Source organism: Lagopus muta, chromosome 4 (assembly GCF_023343835.1).
Source record: "Lagopus muta isolate bLagMut1 chromosome 4, bLagMut1 primary, whole genome shotgun sequence".
In the NCBI taxonomy this organism is placed as follows: Eukaryota; Metazoa; Chordata; class Aves; order Galliformes; family Phasianidae; genus Lagopus; species Lagopus muta.
This window is the reverse complement of record NC_064436.1, coordinates 29,652,723-29,670,029: the sequence shown is the minus strand read 5'-3', so window position 1 is coordinate 29,670,029 and position 17,307 is coordinate 29,652,723. Positions and strand designations below refer to the sequence as shown.

Here is a 17,307-nt window from a genome sequence, read left to right as displayed (position 1 = left end):
CCCCGCGCATGTGCGCTCCTCCCCCTTCCTGCCGCCACTGCTCCGCGGGTGCTCGGTGGCGGATCCTCGGCTTCTTTCTCTCGTGTCCCGGCCGCTCGCGGCTCCCTCCTCGCCGCCACCATGTACGACGCGGACGAAGGTGAGGGCGCAGCGGCCATCTCCTGCCGGGCCGCTCCCTTGCGGCACGTAGATTTCTGCGGGCGGCCCCGGCGTGGCGGCCGCGGCCTGACCCGTTCCCGCTTCCCCCGCAGATATGCAATACGATGAAGACGACGACGAGATCACCCCCGACCTGTGGCAGGAGGCGTGCTGGATTGTCATTAGGTAATGCCCCGCTCGCTGTGCCGGTGGGACGGGTACGGCGCGGCGCACGGAGGCCGCAGGCTTTGCTAGGCCAGGCCGCGTGTTTCGGCCTTTGGGGAGTGGAGGCGCGACCAGCTGGGCTGCAGGGTCGTTGTTTGGGTTATCAGCACCCTGGTTGGTGAGGCTTACGGCCTGGTAGCAACTGCAGTGCAGCCGGCAGGAGGTGGTCGGCCCTCTGGACGCAGCCCTGGTGAGGCCGCATCTCCATTACTGAGCTCAGTTGTGGGCCCCTCACTACATCGGGCCTGCAGTGTGTCCAGAGAAGGGCAACAGAGCTGAGCCTGGAGCACAGGTCTTAGGGGAGCAGCTGAGGGAGCTGGGGTTGTTCAGTCTGCAGAAGAAGAGGCTCAGGGGAGAAGTTATGGCTCCTGCAGCTGCCTGAAAGGAGGTTGTGGTGAGGTGGGGGCTGGACTCTTCTTCTTGGGGACAGCCTTACATTTTGCCAGGAGATTTTCAGATTGGGTATTAAGAAACACTTCTCAGAAAGAGTGGCCCAGATGAACAAAACCTAGTGCAAGGTCTTGCACCTGGGTTGTGGCAACACCCACTGTCAGTACAAACTGGTGGATGGCAAGTTGGCCTTCAATCAGTAATGTGCCCTTGCAGCTGAGAAAGCCTGCTGCATCCTGGGCTGCATCAAAAGAAGTGTGGCCAGCAAGGTGGGGGAGGTGATCTTGCCTGCTAATCAGTGCTCATGAAACCTCACCTGGATGTGGAGTTCTCAGTACAGGAGAGATGAAGACCTGTTGCAGCATGTTCAGAGGAGGGCCATAAAAGTGATCCAAGGGATGGAACCCGTTTTCTCTAAGGACAGGCTGAGAGTGCTGGGGCTGTTCAGCCTGGAAAAGAGAAAGCTCCAGTGAGACCTAAGAGCAGCCTTTCCGGGGGGTTGTAAGAAAGGACATAGACACTTTAGCAAGTTCTGTTGTGATAAGACAAGGGAAAATGGTTTTAAACTAAAAGAGGGGAAATTGCATGTAAGGAGGAAGTTTTTTAGAGTAAGAGTGATGAGGCACCAGAACAAGTTGCCTAGAGAGGTGGTGGAAATCCTGTCCCTGGAGACATACAGGGGGGTCTGAGCACCCTGATGTGGCTGTAGGTGTCCTTATTTCTTTTAGGAGAGTTGGACTGTATGACCTTTGAGGGTCCCTTCCAACTCAAACTTTATTTCTGTGATTCTGATGCAGTGGCACAAGCTGCTCAGGGAGGTGGTGTAGTCACCATCCTTGGAGATGTGGTGCTGAGGGACACAGTTGGTGGGATGGGTAGGAGGTTGGATTAGCTAATCCTAGTGGTTTTTTTCCAACTTGAATGATTCAATGATTCTAAGTAAGAAGTGATTCTGATTCCATGCCATACATGTGATGTTGCCCACTGCTGTCACATTTGAGGAGACTGGAAGCAGCTGTGCTACCAGGCCAGTGCTTTCCCAGCAGAACACCAGCAGCCAGGCCCTGTGGCTTCTCATGCTGTTAAGAAGTGGGCACCATAAGCAAAAGTGTTTCTCTTCTAAACAGAAGTCTTTCCCTGTGTGCAGTGGCGGTAGAGAGCAGCAAAGCCAAGGTAGCATGAGATCTCCAAGTGGTTTCAGGGCTCTGTGGCACAGAGCCTATGTGTTCAGGTCATCCTGTTAAAAATGAGAATGCAGAGCTTGGAATGTTGGCTTAGGTTTCATAACTGGGATGTGTTGGGTTGTGTCTAGATCACACAAAAGCTAGGGAAAATATAGAGAAGAAGTGAAGCTGGGAATCTGTGTGGCTGGAATAGAGGGTATCCAAGCTAAGGAACTCGGCTTAGGTTGGAAGGACCCCTAAAGCCCACCCAGCCCTAACCCCCTGCTGCAGGCTGGTTGCCCCCCACTGGATCAGGCTGCCCCTGGGCCCCATCCAACCTGGCCCTGGGCACCTCCTGGGATGGGGAAAGTTCTGAGAATTAGGAGGCTGCAATTGCAGGCACTCAGTTTACTGCAGCTTAGAAAATACATTGAAGTAAAGTCATTTACATCTCTTGTTGAGAATCTTTCATGAGGTTTGTGATAATGTTTCCTTTTGAATTTAAGGTAGGGTGAATACACGGCTCAGCCAGGAGGTGGCAGCAAGTCTGTCACTTTGCAGTGCGTCTTCAAACACCAATGAGAATTGAGTTTACTTTTTTGAGCATCTACATATGAAACCTGTGCCTCAGGCAAAAAGTGTTTTCTTACTGTATTTCAGAGCTTTTGAAGATTTTGTAATAAGTGTATCTTAAGTTTGCAGGCAAAATGCATTAATTAAATTAAGGTATCTTGTTAATGTGGGTTTTTTTTTCCTGTAGCTCCTATTTTGATGAAAAAGGTTTAGTCAGGCAACAGTTGGATTCTTTTGATGAGTTTATTCAGATGTCTGTGCAGAGAATTGTTGAAGATGCTCCACCGATTGATTTACAAGCAGAAGCCCAGCATGCCACAGGAGAAGTGGAAGAACCGGTGAGTAGAGGTGATTGGTTTTCATAAGCAAAATGATTTCACCTTTTGTAGGTGGGTGTTATTTGACCTCTGTCTTGGGAGACTGAAGTACATCTGTTCTCCTGGCTGTGTCCTTACTCAGATAGAAGTGTAAACTGTTTGGATTCTGTAAGGTAACTGAGTAACACCACTCAGGATGGGAGCAGGCCTCACCAACAAGGGTTTAGTGGAGCAAGCCAGCTAGCCAAAATAAAACCGAGTTTTGGTGGGATTTTGATTTTGGTAGCTTTACCATGGCGGAAAAGGCTTAAGGCTAAAGAAGTTATGTTCGGGTTTTCTAATGGAGCCCTTATCATCTTCCATTGGTACCATGCTCCAAATTATCTAATGTCTCTTCTTTGTGAGGACTCTTCATGAAGTGTGTGAGGTTACAGTGCATGTTCTGCATTGATTGTGGTACTTCTGTTGACTGTGATGCCCCCCATATGGTGCGGTCCCTGTTCTGTACTTGCCAAAAGTGATCATCCAGTTACTCAACTTTACTGCTTCCTTGTTGAGATTTAAGGGAGCTTTAGGAGTTCAGAGAGTCACATCTGTTACGTGTTTTGACTATTCCTTTCCATTTATTTTTGTTTGCAAGCATTACTTAGAGAGAGTAACTGAGATTTCTTTTAGTTCCTCCGTTTGATATTGTGTTCATTCTTGGGTAGATAAACATTTATAAATGTTTATCTCTGTCACGGAGTTGACCAGATCAATCTATGTCCGTGACAGGGGTGACAGGCCTCTGCCCTCCCCCCCCCCCCCACCCCAGTCCCACAAAAAATGGGAAGGGAGGAAAAGAGCAGCGGCAACAATCTATGGAGGAAAACTTATTTTACTATAATATCGGAATACAAGATAACACAATATAATACAATTTAATTGAAATTGAGATTAATAAATCAGACAAGATGAGAGAGAGAGTTCCCAGGACTGATTCAAACCTGAAAAGCTTGGAACGGCTAGGAAAGCACCTCCAGCACCCACTGCCAGGCAGCAAGAGAGCGCCCCCCCCACCCGGAAGGGCCAGATCCCATGACTTCTGTAATGTACAGGGATAGGTACCTGGGATTGGGGCAGTGACACTTTAATACCCAGTACACTACATGATGTTTTGATGTGGAATACTGAAACCCAAAACAAAAAAAAAAACATAGAACCATGACATTCCACCCCTTATTCTACATCGTTACATCATGCTTAATATATATATTCATATATACAAATAAACAAAAAATGATTAAAATGCATTACACACACATGGCTGTGTACATATACATAGAATTACTGACTGCACTCCCCCAGCATCATGTTTCCTTGTGGTACACATTGGACATTCCCATTCTTCTGCATTACCCACCAAGTGGATCCTGGCCCCTGGGCAAAAACCGTACCACGGAGAGGTTTGCCCTTTCCAGAAGCTGGAAGAACCCAAACTGCCTTTCCTAACATGTTCTTTACATGTTTTATCTCCCTCTACAGTATGTAGGGAACTGGATTGGTTAGGACCATCATGATTGATAGATCCTCTGGTATTGACTAACCAGGTGGCTTCTGCCAAATACTTCTCCCAGTGCTTAAATGTTCCGCCACCCAGTGCTTTTAGCATAGTTTTTAACAATCCACTGTATCGTTCAATTTTACCAGAGGCTGGTGCGTGATAGGGAATATGGTAAATCTACTCGATGTCGTGATCTTTGGCCCAAGTATTTACAAGAGAATTTTTGAAATGAGTCCCATTATCTGACTCAATCCTTTCTGGGGTGCCATGTCGCCACAGGACTTGTTTCTCAAGACCCAGTATGGTGTTTCGGGCGGTAGCATGGGGTACTGCATATGTTTCAAGCCACCCAGTGGTTGCCTCCACCATAGTAAGCACATAATGCTTACCATTGCGAGATCGTGGCAAGGTAATATAATCAACCTGCCATGCCTCCCCATATTTGTACTTTTGCCATCGCCCTTCCTCCCAGAAAGGTTTCATCCTCTTGGCTTGTTTGATGATGGCACATGTTTCACAGTTATGAATAACCTGTGCAATGGCATCCATAGTTAAGTCCACCCCTCGGTCTCTGGCCCATTTGTATGTTGCATCTCTCCCTTGATGACCTGAGGTCTCATGGGCCCACCAAGCCAGAAATAATTCACCCTTGTTCTGCCAGTCCAGGTCTGTTTGAGCCACCTCAGTTCTGGCAGCTCGATCTACCTGATGGTTATTTTGCTGTTCTTCAGTAGCATGATGGGTAGAGGGAACCTTTCCCTTGAACATCCAGTTCAGTACTGGCAGTCGAGGTGCCAGAAGGAGCTGTGTTTCAGTACCGACTACTTCAGAAGCAGCCCGAACCCCCTCATATGCAGCTAAGATCTCCTTTTCAGTTGGAGTGTTGCGCTCTTCAGACCCTCTGTACGCCCGACTCCAGAATCCCAGGGGTCAGCCTCAGGTCTCTCCTGAGGCTCTTTGCCACAAACTCCAAGTGAGACCGTTCTCTCCAGCAGCAGTATAGAGTATGTTCTTTATACCCTGTCCCGTCCGTACTGGCCCTAGGGCCACGGCACGGGCTATCTCCTGTTTAATCTGTTCAAAAGCCTGCTGCTGCTCAGGGCCCCATGTGAACTCATTTTTCATTCGCATCACATAATAAAGGGGTCTTACAATGAGGCTGTAGTTTGGAACATGCATTCTCCAAAAGCCCACTGCACCCAGAAAAGATTGTGTCTCTCTTTTGCTAGTGGGTGGAGACATAGCAGTGATTTTGTCGATCACGTCTGTCGGGATGTGACGACGGCCATCTTGCCACTTTATGCCTAGGAACTGAATCTCCTGGGCAGGTCCTTTCACTTTGCTTCGCTTAATAGCAAAACCAGCACTCAGAAGAATTTGGATCATTCGCTCTCCTTTTGTAAAGACTTCTGCTGTATCGCCCCACACAATGATATCATCAATGTACTGCAGGTGCTCAGGAGCACTGCCCTGTTCCAATACAGTTTGGATCAACCCATGGCAAATGGTCAGGCTGTGTTTCCACCCCTGGGGCAAACAGTTCCAGGTATACTAAACGCCCCTCCATGTGAAAGCAAACTGTGGCTTACATGCTTTGGCCAAAGGAATGGAAAAGAAGGCATTAGCAATGTCAATGGTGGCATACCATTTGGCTGTTTTTGACTCCAGTTCATACTGGAGTTCTAACATGTCCGGCACAGCAGCACTCAGTGGGGGTGTGACTTCATTCAGGCCACGGTAGTCCACCGTCAGCCTCCATTCTCCACTGGCTTTACGCACTGGCCATATGGGGCTGTTAAAAGGCGAGTGAGTTTTGCTGATCACTCCCTGGCTCTCTAGTTGACGAACCTACTTATGAATGGGGAGCAAGGAATCCCTGTTGGTGCGGTACTGATGCCTGTGCACTGTTTTTGTGGTAATTGGTACCTGTTGCTCTTTTACTCGCAGCAGCCCTACAACAGACAGATCTTCTGATAGGCCAGGCAAAACACACAGCTGCTTAATGTTGTCTGTGTCCACAGCAGCTATTCCAAAGGCCCATCGATACCTCTTAGGATCCTTGAAATGCCCCCTTCTGAGATAATCAATACCTAGTATACATGGAGCCCCTGGGCCCTTCACAATAGGATGTTTTTGCCAGTCCTTAACCAGTGAGGCTTATCTCAGCCTCCAACACAGTCAATTCTTGAGAGCCCCCGGTCACTCCAGAAATATGGATTGATTCTGTCCCTTCATGAGTCGAGGGCATCAGAGTGCACTGTGCATCAGTGTCCATCAGTGCCTTATATTTCAGTGGTTCTGATGTGCCAGGCCATCGAATCCACACAGTCCAATGTACTCTATTATCCCTTTCCCCCCTCGACTGAGGGCAGGGCCCCTCTATTCATTGCCTGTGGTAACTGGAGCAACTGCACTGGTGGTTGATCTGCCTTTTAATTCTTTCACCCGTGCTCGTAGTACAGGAGTAGCTTCACGGTGCCACTTCCTCACGTCTTCTCCATGGTCACGTAGGTAATACCATAAGGCAATTCGCGGTGTATTATCCCTTACTTGAGCTGGAGAGCGTCTGCCTCTAACAGCTGAGATTTTTGATGGTGCATGTGAGAAGGAAGGTTCATCGTCTTTAGTTAGGTGGGCTCGCATAAATTTCATCATCTTCATCTCCTTTGCTAGACTCATTTGATTATCCTGATCTTCATCAAGGGTTTCTGATACTGCTACAGGTTTGTCACGGTTAATCAGTTGAGACACTTGCTCCGTCATCATTCTTGATATAGCAGCAATGGCAGCATGAATTGGGGATGGCAATTGTTCGTAGTTTTGGAGCGTAACAATTAATTCATAAATTAAGGGCGTTCTCTGTTGTTCCTGGTATCTGTCACACGCTGACATTAGTGTAGAGGCATATTTGTCCGGTGCTGTTGTCACAATTTTCTGCCATATCTCAGGCGTTGTCCTCACGTTTTCAGGGTCGCAGTTTTGTTGTGGGTGGTTAGGAACAAAGTTAGGGTCATACAGCATTTCCACCACGCCTATTTCCCTCAACTACTGGATACCCTTTTCAACTGTATCCCATTTTTTCATCGCAATCTTCAAGCCATTTTTGAAGGGATACTTTTCCTTCACGGCTATTAACACTCGTTCCCAGAGGGAGGCAGCCTCATCCGAACATCGACTAATTCCTCTATCAATAGCTGGATCTCTGGCAATGGCGCCTAGTTGGCGAGCTTCATTACCATCCAGAGACAAGCTATGGGCCCCACTGTCCCAACAGCGAACCAACCAGGAAACAAGAGTTTCATTTGGGTGCCGTGTAAACTCCTTTCTTGAACCTTGGATTTCAGTCATCTTTAGAGGCCGGCGAGTAGTAATAGAGACTTCCTCTTCATCACTGTCTTCTGCGTGTCTCCTAATTATTCCTTTTGCCTTTCGCGATGGTGGTGGTTCTGAGGAGGGCCCCTCGCCTGGATCTTCCTCCACCTCCTTCTCTTCTCTTTTTCGTTCAAGACACAAAGACACTCGTTTCCATTTCTTGCCCTCCACAGGAGCAACTGGTATTGTTACTGGTGTCTCCCGTGATTGATTAGATTTGACTTGAGGATTTTCCCCTTTGGCTTGAACCTCAGCTTGGAAACTCTCTCTCTCCAGAATGGTATTATATAGGGCATGGTAAGCACAAGCCAAACCCCAAATAAGTTGTACCTCCTTAGATTTATGTAAGCCACATAGTCCCTGACTCAAATACTGGCTTAGTTTCTTGGGATCCCACAGGTGTTCAAGAGTAAAATCCCATGACACTGCGGGTCCCCATGCTTCTAAAACCTTTCCTAAACCTCTCCATATTCCCTGCCAGTCATCATTCTCTGGTTTTGGAAGAGACTCCTTCCTCTTATTATTCACAATTATGAATACAATTATGAATACAATCAGAGAACTTAATGACACACACACCAACATGAGTATTAATTTAAGATTCGTAAACCGTTTGACAAACCGAGAAGAAAACCCAGAGACTGGTCTGAACATCGTGTTGTTTGTAAAATTAGCTATTCCATTTGGGATGTAGTTGTTTGTGAAATTAGCCATTCCTTCTGGGATGTAAATGTCAAAATTCAAATCGTACCACATTGTGTATAGGTAAAATATAGGTGTCTCCATCAGTGTCATTAGGTAGCTATATATGGTTGCAATTCCACAACACATAAGTGTGAGCTGGATTATTGGCCAGTAGGTTGTGAATAACACCATTGCTTTAAATGCTTTACCCAGCACCCCCACAATAACGAGTGGGTTCATCAGTGGTGCCTGCTAAAAGGGGCTAATGAATTGAAGCTACCAAGAGGAGGGAAAAAAAAAGAAAAAAAGGCACTACCCAGACGAAGTAGTGCTCAAAGTTTACAAATATCCCAGAACACTGGCAGTACGCCTAATCTTTCAAGGTCAGGTTTTCCAGCACAGAAACCTGAACTACTGATAATGCTCCCTAATGAAGCTCTCTAAGAGCAGAGAGAAAAAGAGATTCGTTCTAAAAGCTAAAAAGTAGCGAGCCCCACATTGGGCACCAAAAATCTGTCAGGGAGTTGACCAGATCAATCTATGTCCGTGACAGGGGTGACAGGCCTCTGCCCTGCCCCCCCATCCCAGTCCCACAAAAATGGGAAGGAAGGAAGGGAGGAAAAGAGCAGCGGCAACAATCTATGGAGGAAAACTTATTTTACTATAATATCGGAATACAAGATAACACAATATAATACAATTTAATTGAAATTGAGATTAATAAATCAGACAAGATGAGAGAGAGTTCCCGGGACCGAGTCAAACCTGAACAGCTTGGAAAGGCCAGGAAAGCACCCTCCAGCACCCACTGCAAGGCAGCAAGAGAGCGCCCCCCCCACCAGGAAGGGCCAGATCCCGTGACTGCTGTAATGTACAGGGATAGGTACCTGGGATTGGGGCATTAACACTTCAATGCCCCGTACACTACATGATGTTTTGATGTGGAATACTGAAACCCAAAAACAAAGAAAAAAACATAGAACCATGACAATCTCGCTGTAATTTCTCTTAATATTTCCTCTGTTACTCTGTGTATGTTATGTCTACATTCCCTAGCTGTGCAGTTCTGCAGATGCTGTATGAGCTGTATGCAATTATGTATGGATCTCCAGCGTATTATGTGCCTCACTTTGCCCAAAATGTAGTATTTGACTCAAGGGTCTGTTTCTTGCTTTTATTAATCCAATTGAAGTTTTGAGAGTATGGCCTAAATGTGAGAAAAAGAAAGCTTGATTTTTCCTTCGGTTTTACTTGTTGTCGATCTCTTGCCTAATTGGAGAACGCTGGATTAATTTAAGGAGACTGAGTATGATTGGATTAATCTGAGGTGACTTCTTGTTTCTCCTTCCCTCCATGTTCAGCCTTGCATTTTGAGTGCAGCTCAGGCAGTATGTTTTATAGCACATTAAAGTGTTTTACAACCATGCTGAGAGATGGGAATTACAGTAAATGTGTGTCCTGTGTGCTTATATGAGAACTTGTGGAAGTTATTTTGCACAGCTACTGCTGCAAATCCAGGAAAAAAGTGTTTGTTTGGATGAGAATTGAGATCTAGTTTTGCTAGAGCAAATGTAGCTTTGGTGGTGTGCTACTGGAGAGTCCTTATGGCTCAGATACAGTTAGATGACTGCATGGAACTCATGTTTTGCTTTAGTAATAGATATTCTCAGTGGGCTTCTAGATGATGAGGTGGCAGCACTGTTATTTATTTGGCTTAGTTTCTGTTCTGCAAGTGGTCACAGTGTGAAACAGGAACTCAAAGAAACGTGATTCAAGGTAGAGGGTCTTTCAACTTGTTTATGTTCTGGTAGAATGATTTGTTAATGTTTCTATACCCTTAAATTTTAGTTGGTGAAGGAATGCTTTGAGAACAGTGCAGCTCTAAAATCTCATCGCAGTGGGAATTTGAGGGATGATTGGCTCTCAGAGCAAAGCAAACATCTTGAGAATTTCTCTATTGCTGATAGGTACCTGTCTTTTCTTGGCTTTTTTTTTTAATGCTTTACTGTGAAAGTATTTCTGTGGAACTGAAAATGATTACATGTAATACAATATGCATAGGAGTAAGGCTGCACAAAGACTCACACCTTTTTGATGTGTCAGCCTATTGTTTGCGTTGAAGTAAATTTGCCTTTTTTATTGTATACTTAGCAGTTTTGTCTAAAGCTAAGTCAACAATAAATATATACTGGGCATATGCTGTTTATTAATGTACTCCCTCTGACTTAGTAGATTTTGAGTTAGTTAGCTGTTTTACAGGAAGACAATGTTGTTTGGGTACCTTATACCCAACGTTGTATGGGTACCTTAACTCTAACCAATGGTTTTGACCCTTCAGTTACCTCTATGTGTTTTTTATTAATGAGGTGCCTAGAAATTATCAAAAGTTCTTGAGTGATTGGCACTGGAACAGGCTGCCCAGAGATGTGGTTGATGCTCTGCCCCTGGAGATTCTCAAGGCAAGACTGTATCAGGTCCTGGACAACCTGATTTAGCTGTGGTGTCCCTGTCCATTGCAGGAGAGCTGGACTGTGTGGCCTTTAAAGGTCCCTTCCAACTCCAAGGATTGATTGTATGATTTGCTCAGCTAGCCATCTGAAGGGGGATTGTTTCCATGCCCTGAGCTGAGGGCATGCACTGGGTATTAAGCTCAAGGGCTGCTCCTGAATAACTAAGATGGATGAAGATGGATGGTTTGGCTATTGCAGATAAATGTCTTGTTTTCCAGCCCCGGTATCTCCTGAAGTTTGAACAAATCTATCTCTCCAAACCTACGCATTGGGAAAGAGATGGAGCACCGTCACCTATGATGCCCAATGAAGCCAGGCTGAGAAACCTTACGTAAGAAACATCTCTGTGATGGTTAAAATACAAGGAAGGACTGGTTCTGTGTAACTAACTGATAGTCTTTTTTTATTTAGTCATTTTGACAATGTAATCATTACTGCTCTTATTACAATGTCTAATCGTTAAATCCAGATGATTTGATAATAATGCTCCATACTACCAGTGAGTAGAATAATTACATTCGTCAGCTTTCTGCAAAGGCTGGAGTAGTAACTGATAAACAACACAATGGTATTTTTTTTCTGTAGGTATTCAGCCCCCTTATACGTGGACATAACTAAAACAGTTATTAAAGAAGGAGAGGATCAGTTACAGACACAACATCAGAAAACTTTTATAGGAAAAATTCCTATTATGTTACGATCAACGTACTGTTTGTTAAATGGCTTAACTGACCGTGATCTCTGTGAACTGAACGAATGCCCTCTGGATCCGGGTGGCTATTTTATCATTAATGGATCAGAAAAGGTAAGGGATGATACTTCGCTTAGTTGTCTTTACTGGCACTGGAAATTTTGTTACTTATTTCCAATTCTTTTGCTGGGAATATAAACATTTTAATTACTGCAGGTAGTCCTAATCTTGGAGAAAGGTTAACTTAATCTTTTGCTAGGACTTTGTGAACCACCTTTTCTTCTCCTAGGTCCATTATTTTTTCCTACATTGCAGAGCATCACACACTCGAAAACATAATGAAGTGTAGGAGGAGGGTATTTCTTCCTTTGCAGTCTCCTCTGGGTTGTTCACAGCTGTATAGATGCATTTTATAACAAGGTTAGGCTTATCCTGTTTCTTTCTTCCCTCTGTTGCTCCTTATTCAGCTTTAGCAGAGCATGTCCTCTCCATATGCTTGTGCCTCAGCGATGAAACTGACTTGACAGTTGTTACTTGACACCTGGACAAATATGGCAAAAGAAAAGAAAAAATAGTGTTTGTTCTTGGAGGCAAAAAAAATCTAGCTTTTACTATCAGAGCTGGCATTAGAATTTATTTGCACGGTTTAGTTCATTGACCTTGGAAACAGATAATGACATGCTTCCTTTATCAGTATTGTGGCTAAAATTAACGCCAAGTTCTCAGCATGCTTAGCAGATGTGGTGAGTGCGTCTCAGAAAAGTGTTCTCTGAGTCTTATTATTTTGGTTATTCTGTATTAACAAGGCATAAGTTTTGCTTAATGCTGAGCTTTGAAAATGTGGAGTCTAATCCAACTGAGTTTGGCAAATTGACTTCATGCTGTGAAGAGCTTGTAATCAGGAGAGAGACAGACTTTTTACATGGTTTCCTAGCAATAGGGCAAGGGGGAATGGGTTTAAACTAAAAGAGGAGATGTAGGTTATATGTTAGAAGGAAATTATTTACTGAGAGGGCAGTAGGATGCTGGCACAGCTGCCCAGAGAGGCTGTGGGTGCCGCATCCCTAGAGGCACTCAAGACCAGGCTGGATGTGGGCCTGGGCAGCCTGAGCTGGTGCCTGTTCTAGTGGGTGGCAACCCTGCACATGGAAATAGGTGATCTTTAAGGCTCTTTCCAACCCAAGCTATTACATGTTTCTATGATTCTATAAAGAAACCTTGTGCTTGTTATTATCATGTGTCCTTTTGTGTTCTTGTCTCTACACAGGTTCTGATTGCTCAAGAGAAAATGGCTACAAACACAGTATATGTGTTTGCAAAAAAAGATTCCAAATATGCCTACACGGGAGAGTGTAGATCTTGTCTGGAAAATTCCTCTCGACCAACAAGTACTATATGGGTTAGCATGCTAGCCAGAGGTGGGCAGGTATGTCTAAGCAGTAATAATCCCCTTGCTGGGCCTTGCATTGAAGGTTGTTTTTGCAGGTTTTGATCCTGTCCTGTGTCTTCATGTCATTTACTTTGCAGTTTTGAAAAGGATTTTCTTCTGATAGTAAATTGTGAGAAGGTGAAATTACATGAAAACGTGTTCTGTAATGTCATAGAGTAATGCCTGTCTCTGGGGTGAATAACTTGGGGATGGCTCTCTTTGTGCCACAGTAAGGTGGGGTTAAAAGTCTTAGAACCAATTACTATAGATGAGCCTTTAGGATATCCAAACACATTTCTGCTTTTTGACAAAAGACAATAAGGACACAGACCCTGTCTTTGCCAAAGACAGAAGTTTCAGATGTGTTTTGCAGCTCATGTATTAATTCATACTTAAAATAATTGTGTCCAGGCATCGTGCAGTGATTTCCCAGTGCCAGATCAGACTTGTGTGGGGGAATAGGTGCTGTTCAAAGTTCAAAAGCAGGAAGTGTTGGTACTCGTTTTCCACTGCACTGACTGCAGAGAAATTTCCAAGCATTCAAAGAGCAGCTTTAACAGAATCCTTACACCACTTCACTGGGGGGAGGGGCACTCCTCAGTGGTTGTCCCTCTGTGTCCTGAAATACCTGAACCTTTCTGAGGAGGAGGGAGCACTTACTTGAATAATCATAAAAATGGAGAGTTGCACAGCTTTTCTAAGCTGGATTTAAGCTGATGTAAGGAAAATTGAGTATGAATTGGAAGAAAAATGATACATACGGATGAACAAATGGTATTCTTCTGTATGAGGAAGAACATTCAAGTTCTTCAGGCTTCTGAGGTTGGAAACAGTTTTTAAAAAAAAATAGTCACTTGCATAAAGTATTGGAATAGCTTCATAGTCTACTGAGAAGTCCTGTTTTCCTGTAGTGCTTGAATAAATGCATTTGTAATACATCATCCGAGTTCAGAGAGAGTGTTTTATTTAAAGGCTAAATTGTTTTAGACTAACATATATTATCCCCTGTCTTTTTAGGGTGCAAAGAAGAGTGCTATTGGTCAGCGCATTGTAGCAACGTTGCCATATATCAAACAAGAAGTGCCAATCATAATTGTCTTTCGTGCACTAGGGTTTGTGTCTGACAGGGACATTTTAGAGCACATCATTTATGATTTTGAAGATCCAGAAATGATGGAAATGGTAAGATGTTAAATAAAGTATTTTCTAGCTTAACATTATGCGATGTTCAGCTGTGGCTACTCTTATATCAGTCAGTATTTTGTTCATTTTCCAGTTTAATTTATTGTCTATTAGAAGCCTGGAAAACTTTCTGCTTTACTCATTCCAATGAGTGTTTTGAGTGAGCAAATCACAGTGGAAATTGTAAAGAGCGAGTGAATACTTGGAGAGGCAGGTTCTTATCCTGCTGTCCTTGACTTTAATTTTAAAATCTCTATTTATGTCTGAATCTGCAGCAGGCCTAGAAAATATTTGAATGAGAACTGTTGTCTGAAGCCTTAACTAATTTTTGTGTGCTTCCCACATGCTCTATTATGTTTTGAAAGAGCTGCTGTAGTAAAGCCAGAAAACAGTAATTAGCAGTTCCTGAAAAGAATTGTTAGCAGGCTCCTGCATAGTTTCTACCCCAGCGAGCGCCATAAGCTTCACGGTTTTGCTGTAATTTGTTCATTAGGTTAAGCCTTCTCTGGATGAAGCCTTCGTCATACAGGAGCAAAACGTTGCTCTGAACTTCATTGGATCAAGAGGTGCAAAGCCAGGCGTCACCAAGGAAAAGAGAATCAAGTATGCTAAGGAAGTCCTGCAGAAAGAAATGCTTCCACACGTTGGTGTCAGTGACTTCTGTGAAACCAAGAAGGCCTATTTTCTAGGGTATGTTGGTATATTCTCAAGTGTGCTGTCACACCTGCAGTTGGTCATTGAAGACAGATCTGATGTGCGTGTTTGGAAAAGCACTCTGAATTGGAGTTTGTTTTAACCTCAGTCTTCTGGATACTCGGTGATGAATTTTAGGATGTTTGTTTTCCTGTCTGAGAAAATGCAAATGATGATAAAACAGTTAGAGAATTAGAAACAGTTAGAGAAAAATTAGAGAATGAAAGCCCCCAACACCACTGGATTCAAAGATGTGGTGATTAATGATCAGGTATTCCTTTTCAAATCTCTTTGGGTGAAAAAATATACAGAGGTTGCTAGTTAAATTGTAGGGAGCGATAACTATTGACAAGTTGTATGTAATATAAGCCCACTCTTTAAAACCTTTGGAGCATCTTCTTAATCACTGCTTATTGTTATGCAGATAAATCACAACGTTGGGTGACCTGTCATTTTACTTCAAATGCCACGTTGAGCTCACAGTCTCACAAGCTTAAACACAGACTGTATTATTGTCCAGGGCAGACGCGTAGCAGAAGATGCATTGCCATCATGATGTAAATACTTACTTTGTTTCAGTTATCTAAAATTTTAGCGTGTTACTGAATTCTAAGGACACAAGTGCTGAAGTGACCTGCCTTAGAGCAGCAGTATTTTAACTTAATCTAAAATGGGCAACCTTTAGGAAACAGTTTGCTAATGTATTTAATAAAGGCATGTATTTTTTGTTGTGAATGTCTGCTGATGGTTTAAAATATGAACTTATTTCTTTAGGTATATGGTTCATAGATTGTTGTTGGCTGCACTGGGCAGAAGAGAACTTGATGACAGAGATCATTATGGCAACAAAAGGCTGGATCTTGCTGGGCCACTGCTGGCTTTTCTGTTCAGAGGGTAAATATATTCTTTGGAGATAATTAATAGAAGAGTCATTGCCAGTTCTGGGCTTCTAAATAGATTGGGCTATTTATTGAGGCTGATAGGCAGTCTGGGGCATCTCAGCTTATATCTGATCATGGCTTTATTTTGAAGCATGTATTGTGCATGTTCTCAAGCAGATTAGTTTGGTGCTTGCTGTTTTGTTTTTCTCCTTTTCCCTTTGTTACATACCACTTCTGCTAAGAAGACTGGTGACTTTTTTTTTTCCCATTCTACGTTGAGTAGGCTGAATTGATACAGTACTGTTTAATCTTATTTCTTGACATCTTCTCCAGAATGTTTAAGAATTTGCTGAAGGAAGTGAGAATATATGCACAAAAGTTTATTGACAGAGGGAAGGATTTCAACTTGGAGCTGGCAATTAAAACGAGAATTATTTCTGATGGTTTGAAATATTCATTGGCCACTGGAAACTGGGGTGATCAGAAGAAAGCTCATCAGGCCAGAGCAGGTGTATCTCAGGTACAATTTTAGTTCTTTTCAAATACATTGTTTCTGGTAGCTGTTGATGCTTTGTCTAATGTATCCTGATACCTGCCAGAACACCACAGAGAAGAAGCTTTGCCTAACCGAGTTCCTTGTTACATTCAGGTGTTAAACCGCCTGACTTTTGCATCAACACTTTCCCATCTGAGACGCCTGAATTCTCCAATTGGTAGAGATGGAAAGCTAGCAAAGCCCAGGCAGCTGCACAATACGCTGTGGGGAATGGTTTGCCCAGCTGAGACTCCCGAGGTAATGAACATTGTATTTTCATCACTACTTATTGTGTGCCCAACTGCTTTTATCTGGTGGTCATTTTGTGGCTGGGCTAGATGATTTCAGTCGTCATTCCAACCTTTAATGGTTCTGTGATTATGATCGTGGCAATTGAAGCGATCACCCGCACTTCACCTGAAATACTGACATGAACACTTAGCTTTATAGCTAACTTTGTATTTGAGTGGTAGAAACAAACCACAAATTATTAGCATATTTTGTGTACAGTTCCTTGAGGGCTTGAAATAATTTTCTGGACTTGATTTGGAAGATGGGGAGTCTTTTGGTTTGGAAATGCAAAATCTTCCGTTTCTCCTAGGGTCATGCAGTAGGACTTGTCAAGAACTTAGCCCTGATGGCTTACATTTCTGTGGGGTCTCAGCCATCCCCAATTTTGGAATTCTTGGAAGAGTGGAGTATGGAAAATCTGGAAGAAATATCTCCAGCAGCTATTGCAGAGTATGTGCAAACAAAATTACTTAAACAGATATAAGGCTTTTATTACCTGCACAGTGCTTCAGGGTTTTGTGGTTTTGTTTTGTTTTTTTTTCCTCTTTCTAGTGCTACCAAGATTTTTGTTAATGGCTGCTGGGTAGGAATACACAAAGATCCAGAGCAGCTTATGAATACCCTAAGGAAGCTCCGTCGTCAGATGGATATAATTGTGTCGGAGGTACAGCTTCAAGACTTCGGGGATCT

At 43.7% G+C, this 17,307-nt stretch overlaps 1 protein-coding gene across 1 annotated transcript in view; it reads left to right on the top strand.

Annotated features, from left to right (window-relative positions):
* The first annotated feature begins 16 nt into the window (after positions 1–16).
* The window catches only part of POLR2B (RNA polymerase II subunit B), a 24,734-nt gene continuing 7,443 nt past the window's right edge, over positions 17–17,307 (top strand). The window contains exons 1-13 of the mRNA XM_048943270.1: positions 17–139; positions 252–324; positions 2,677–2,827; positions 11,134–11,246; positions 11,501–11,720; positions 12,874–13,032; positions 14,053–14,217; positions 14,711–14,907; positions 15,685–15,804; positions 16,125–16,311; positions 16,441–16,584; positions 16,928–17,067; positions 17,170–17,281. Of these exons, the coding sequence (XP_048799227.1) occupies positions 121–139; positions 252–324; positions 2,677–2,827; positions 11,134–11,246; positions 11,501–11,720; positions 12,874–13,032; positions 14,053–14,217; positions 14,711–14,907; positions 15,685–15,804; positions 16,125–16,311; positions 16,441–16,584; positions 16,928–17,067; positions 17,170–17,281 (1,800 nt within the window). The 5' untranslated portion in view covers positions 17–120. The remainder of the gene's footprint in view (positions 140–251; positions 325–2,676; positions 2,828–11,133; positions 11,247–11,500; positions 11,721–12,873; positions 13,033–14,052; positions 14,218–14,710; positions 14,908–15,684; positions 15,805–16,124; positions 16,312–16,440; positions 16,585–16,927; positions 17,068–17,169; positions 17,282–17,307) is intronic.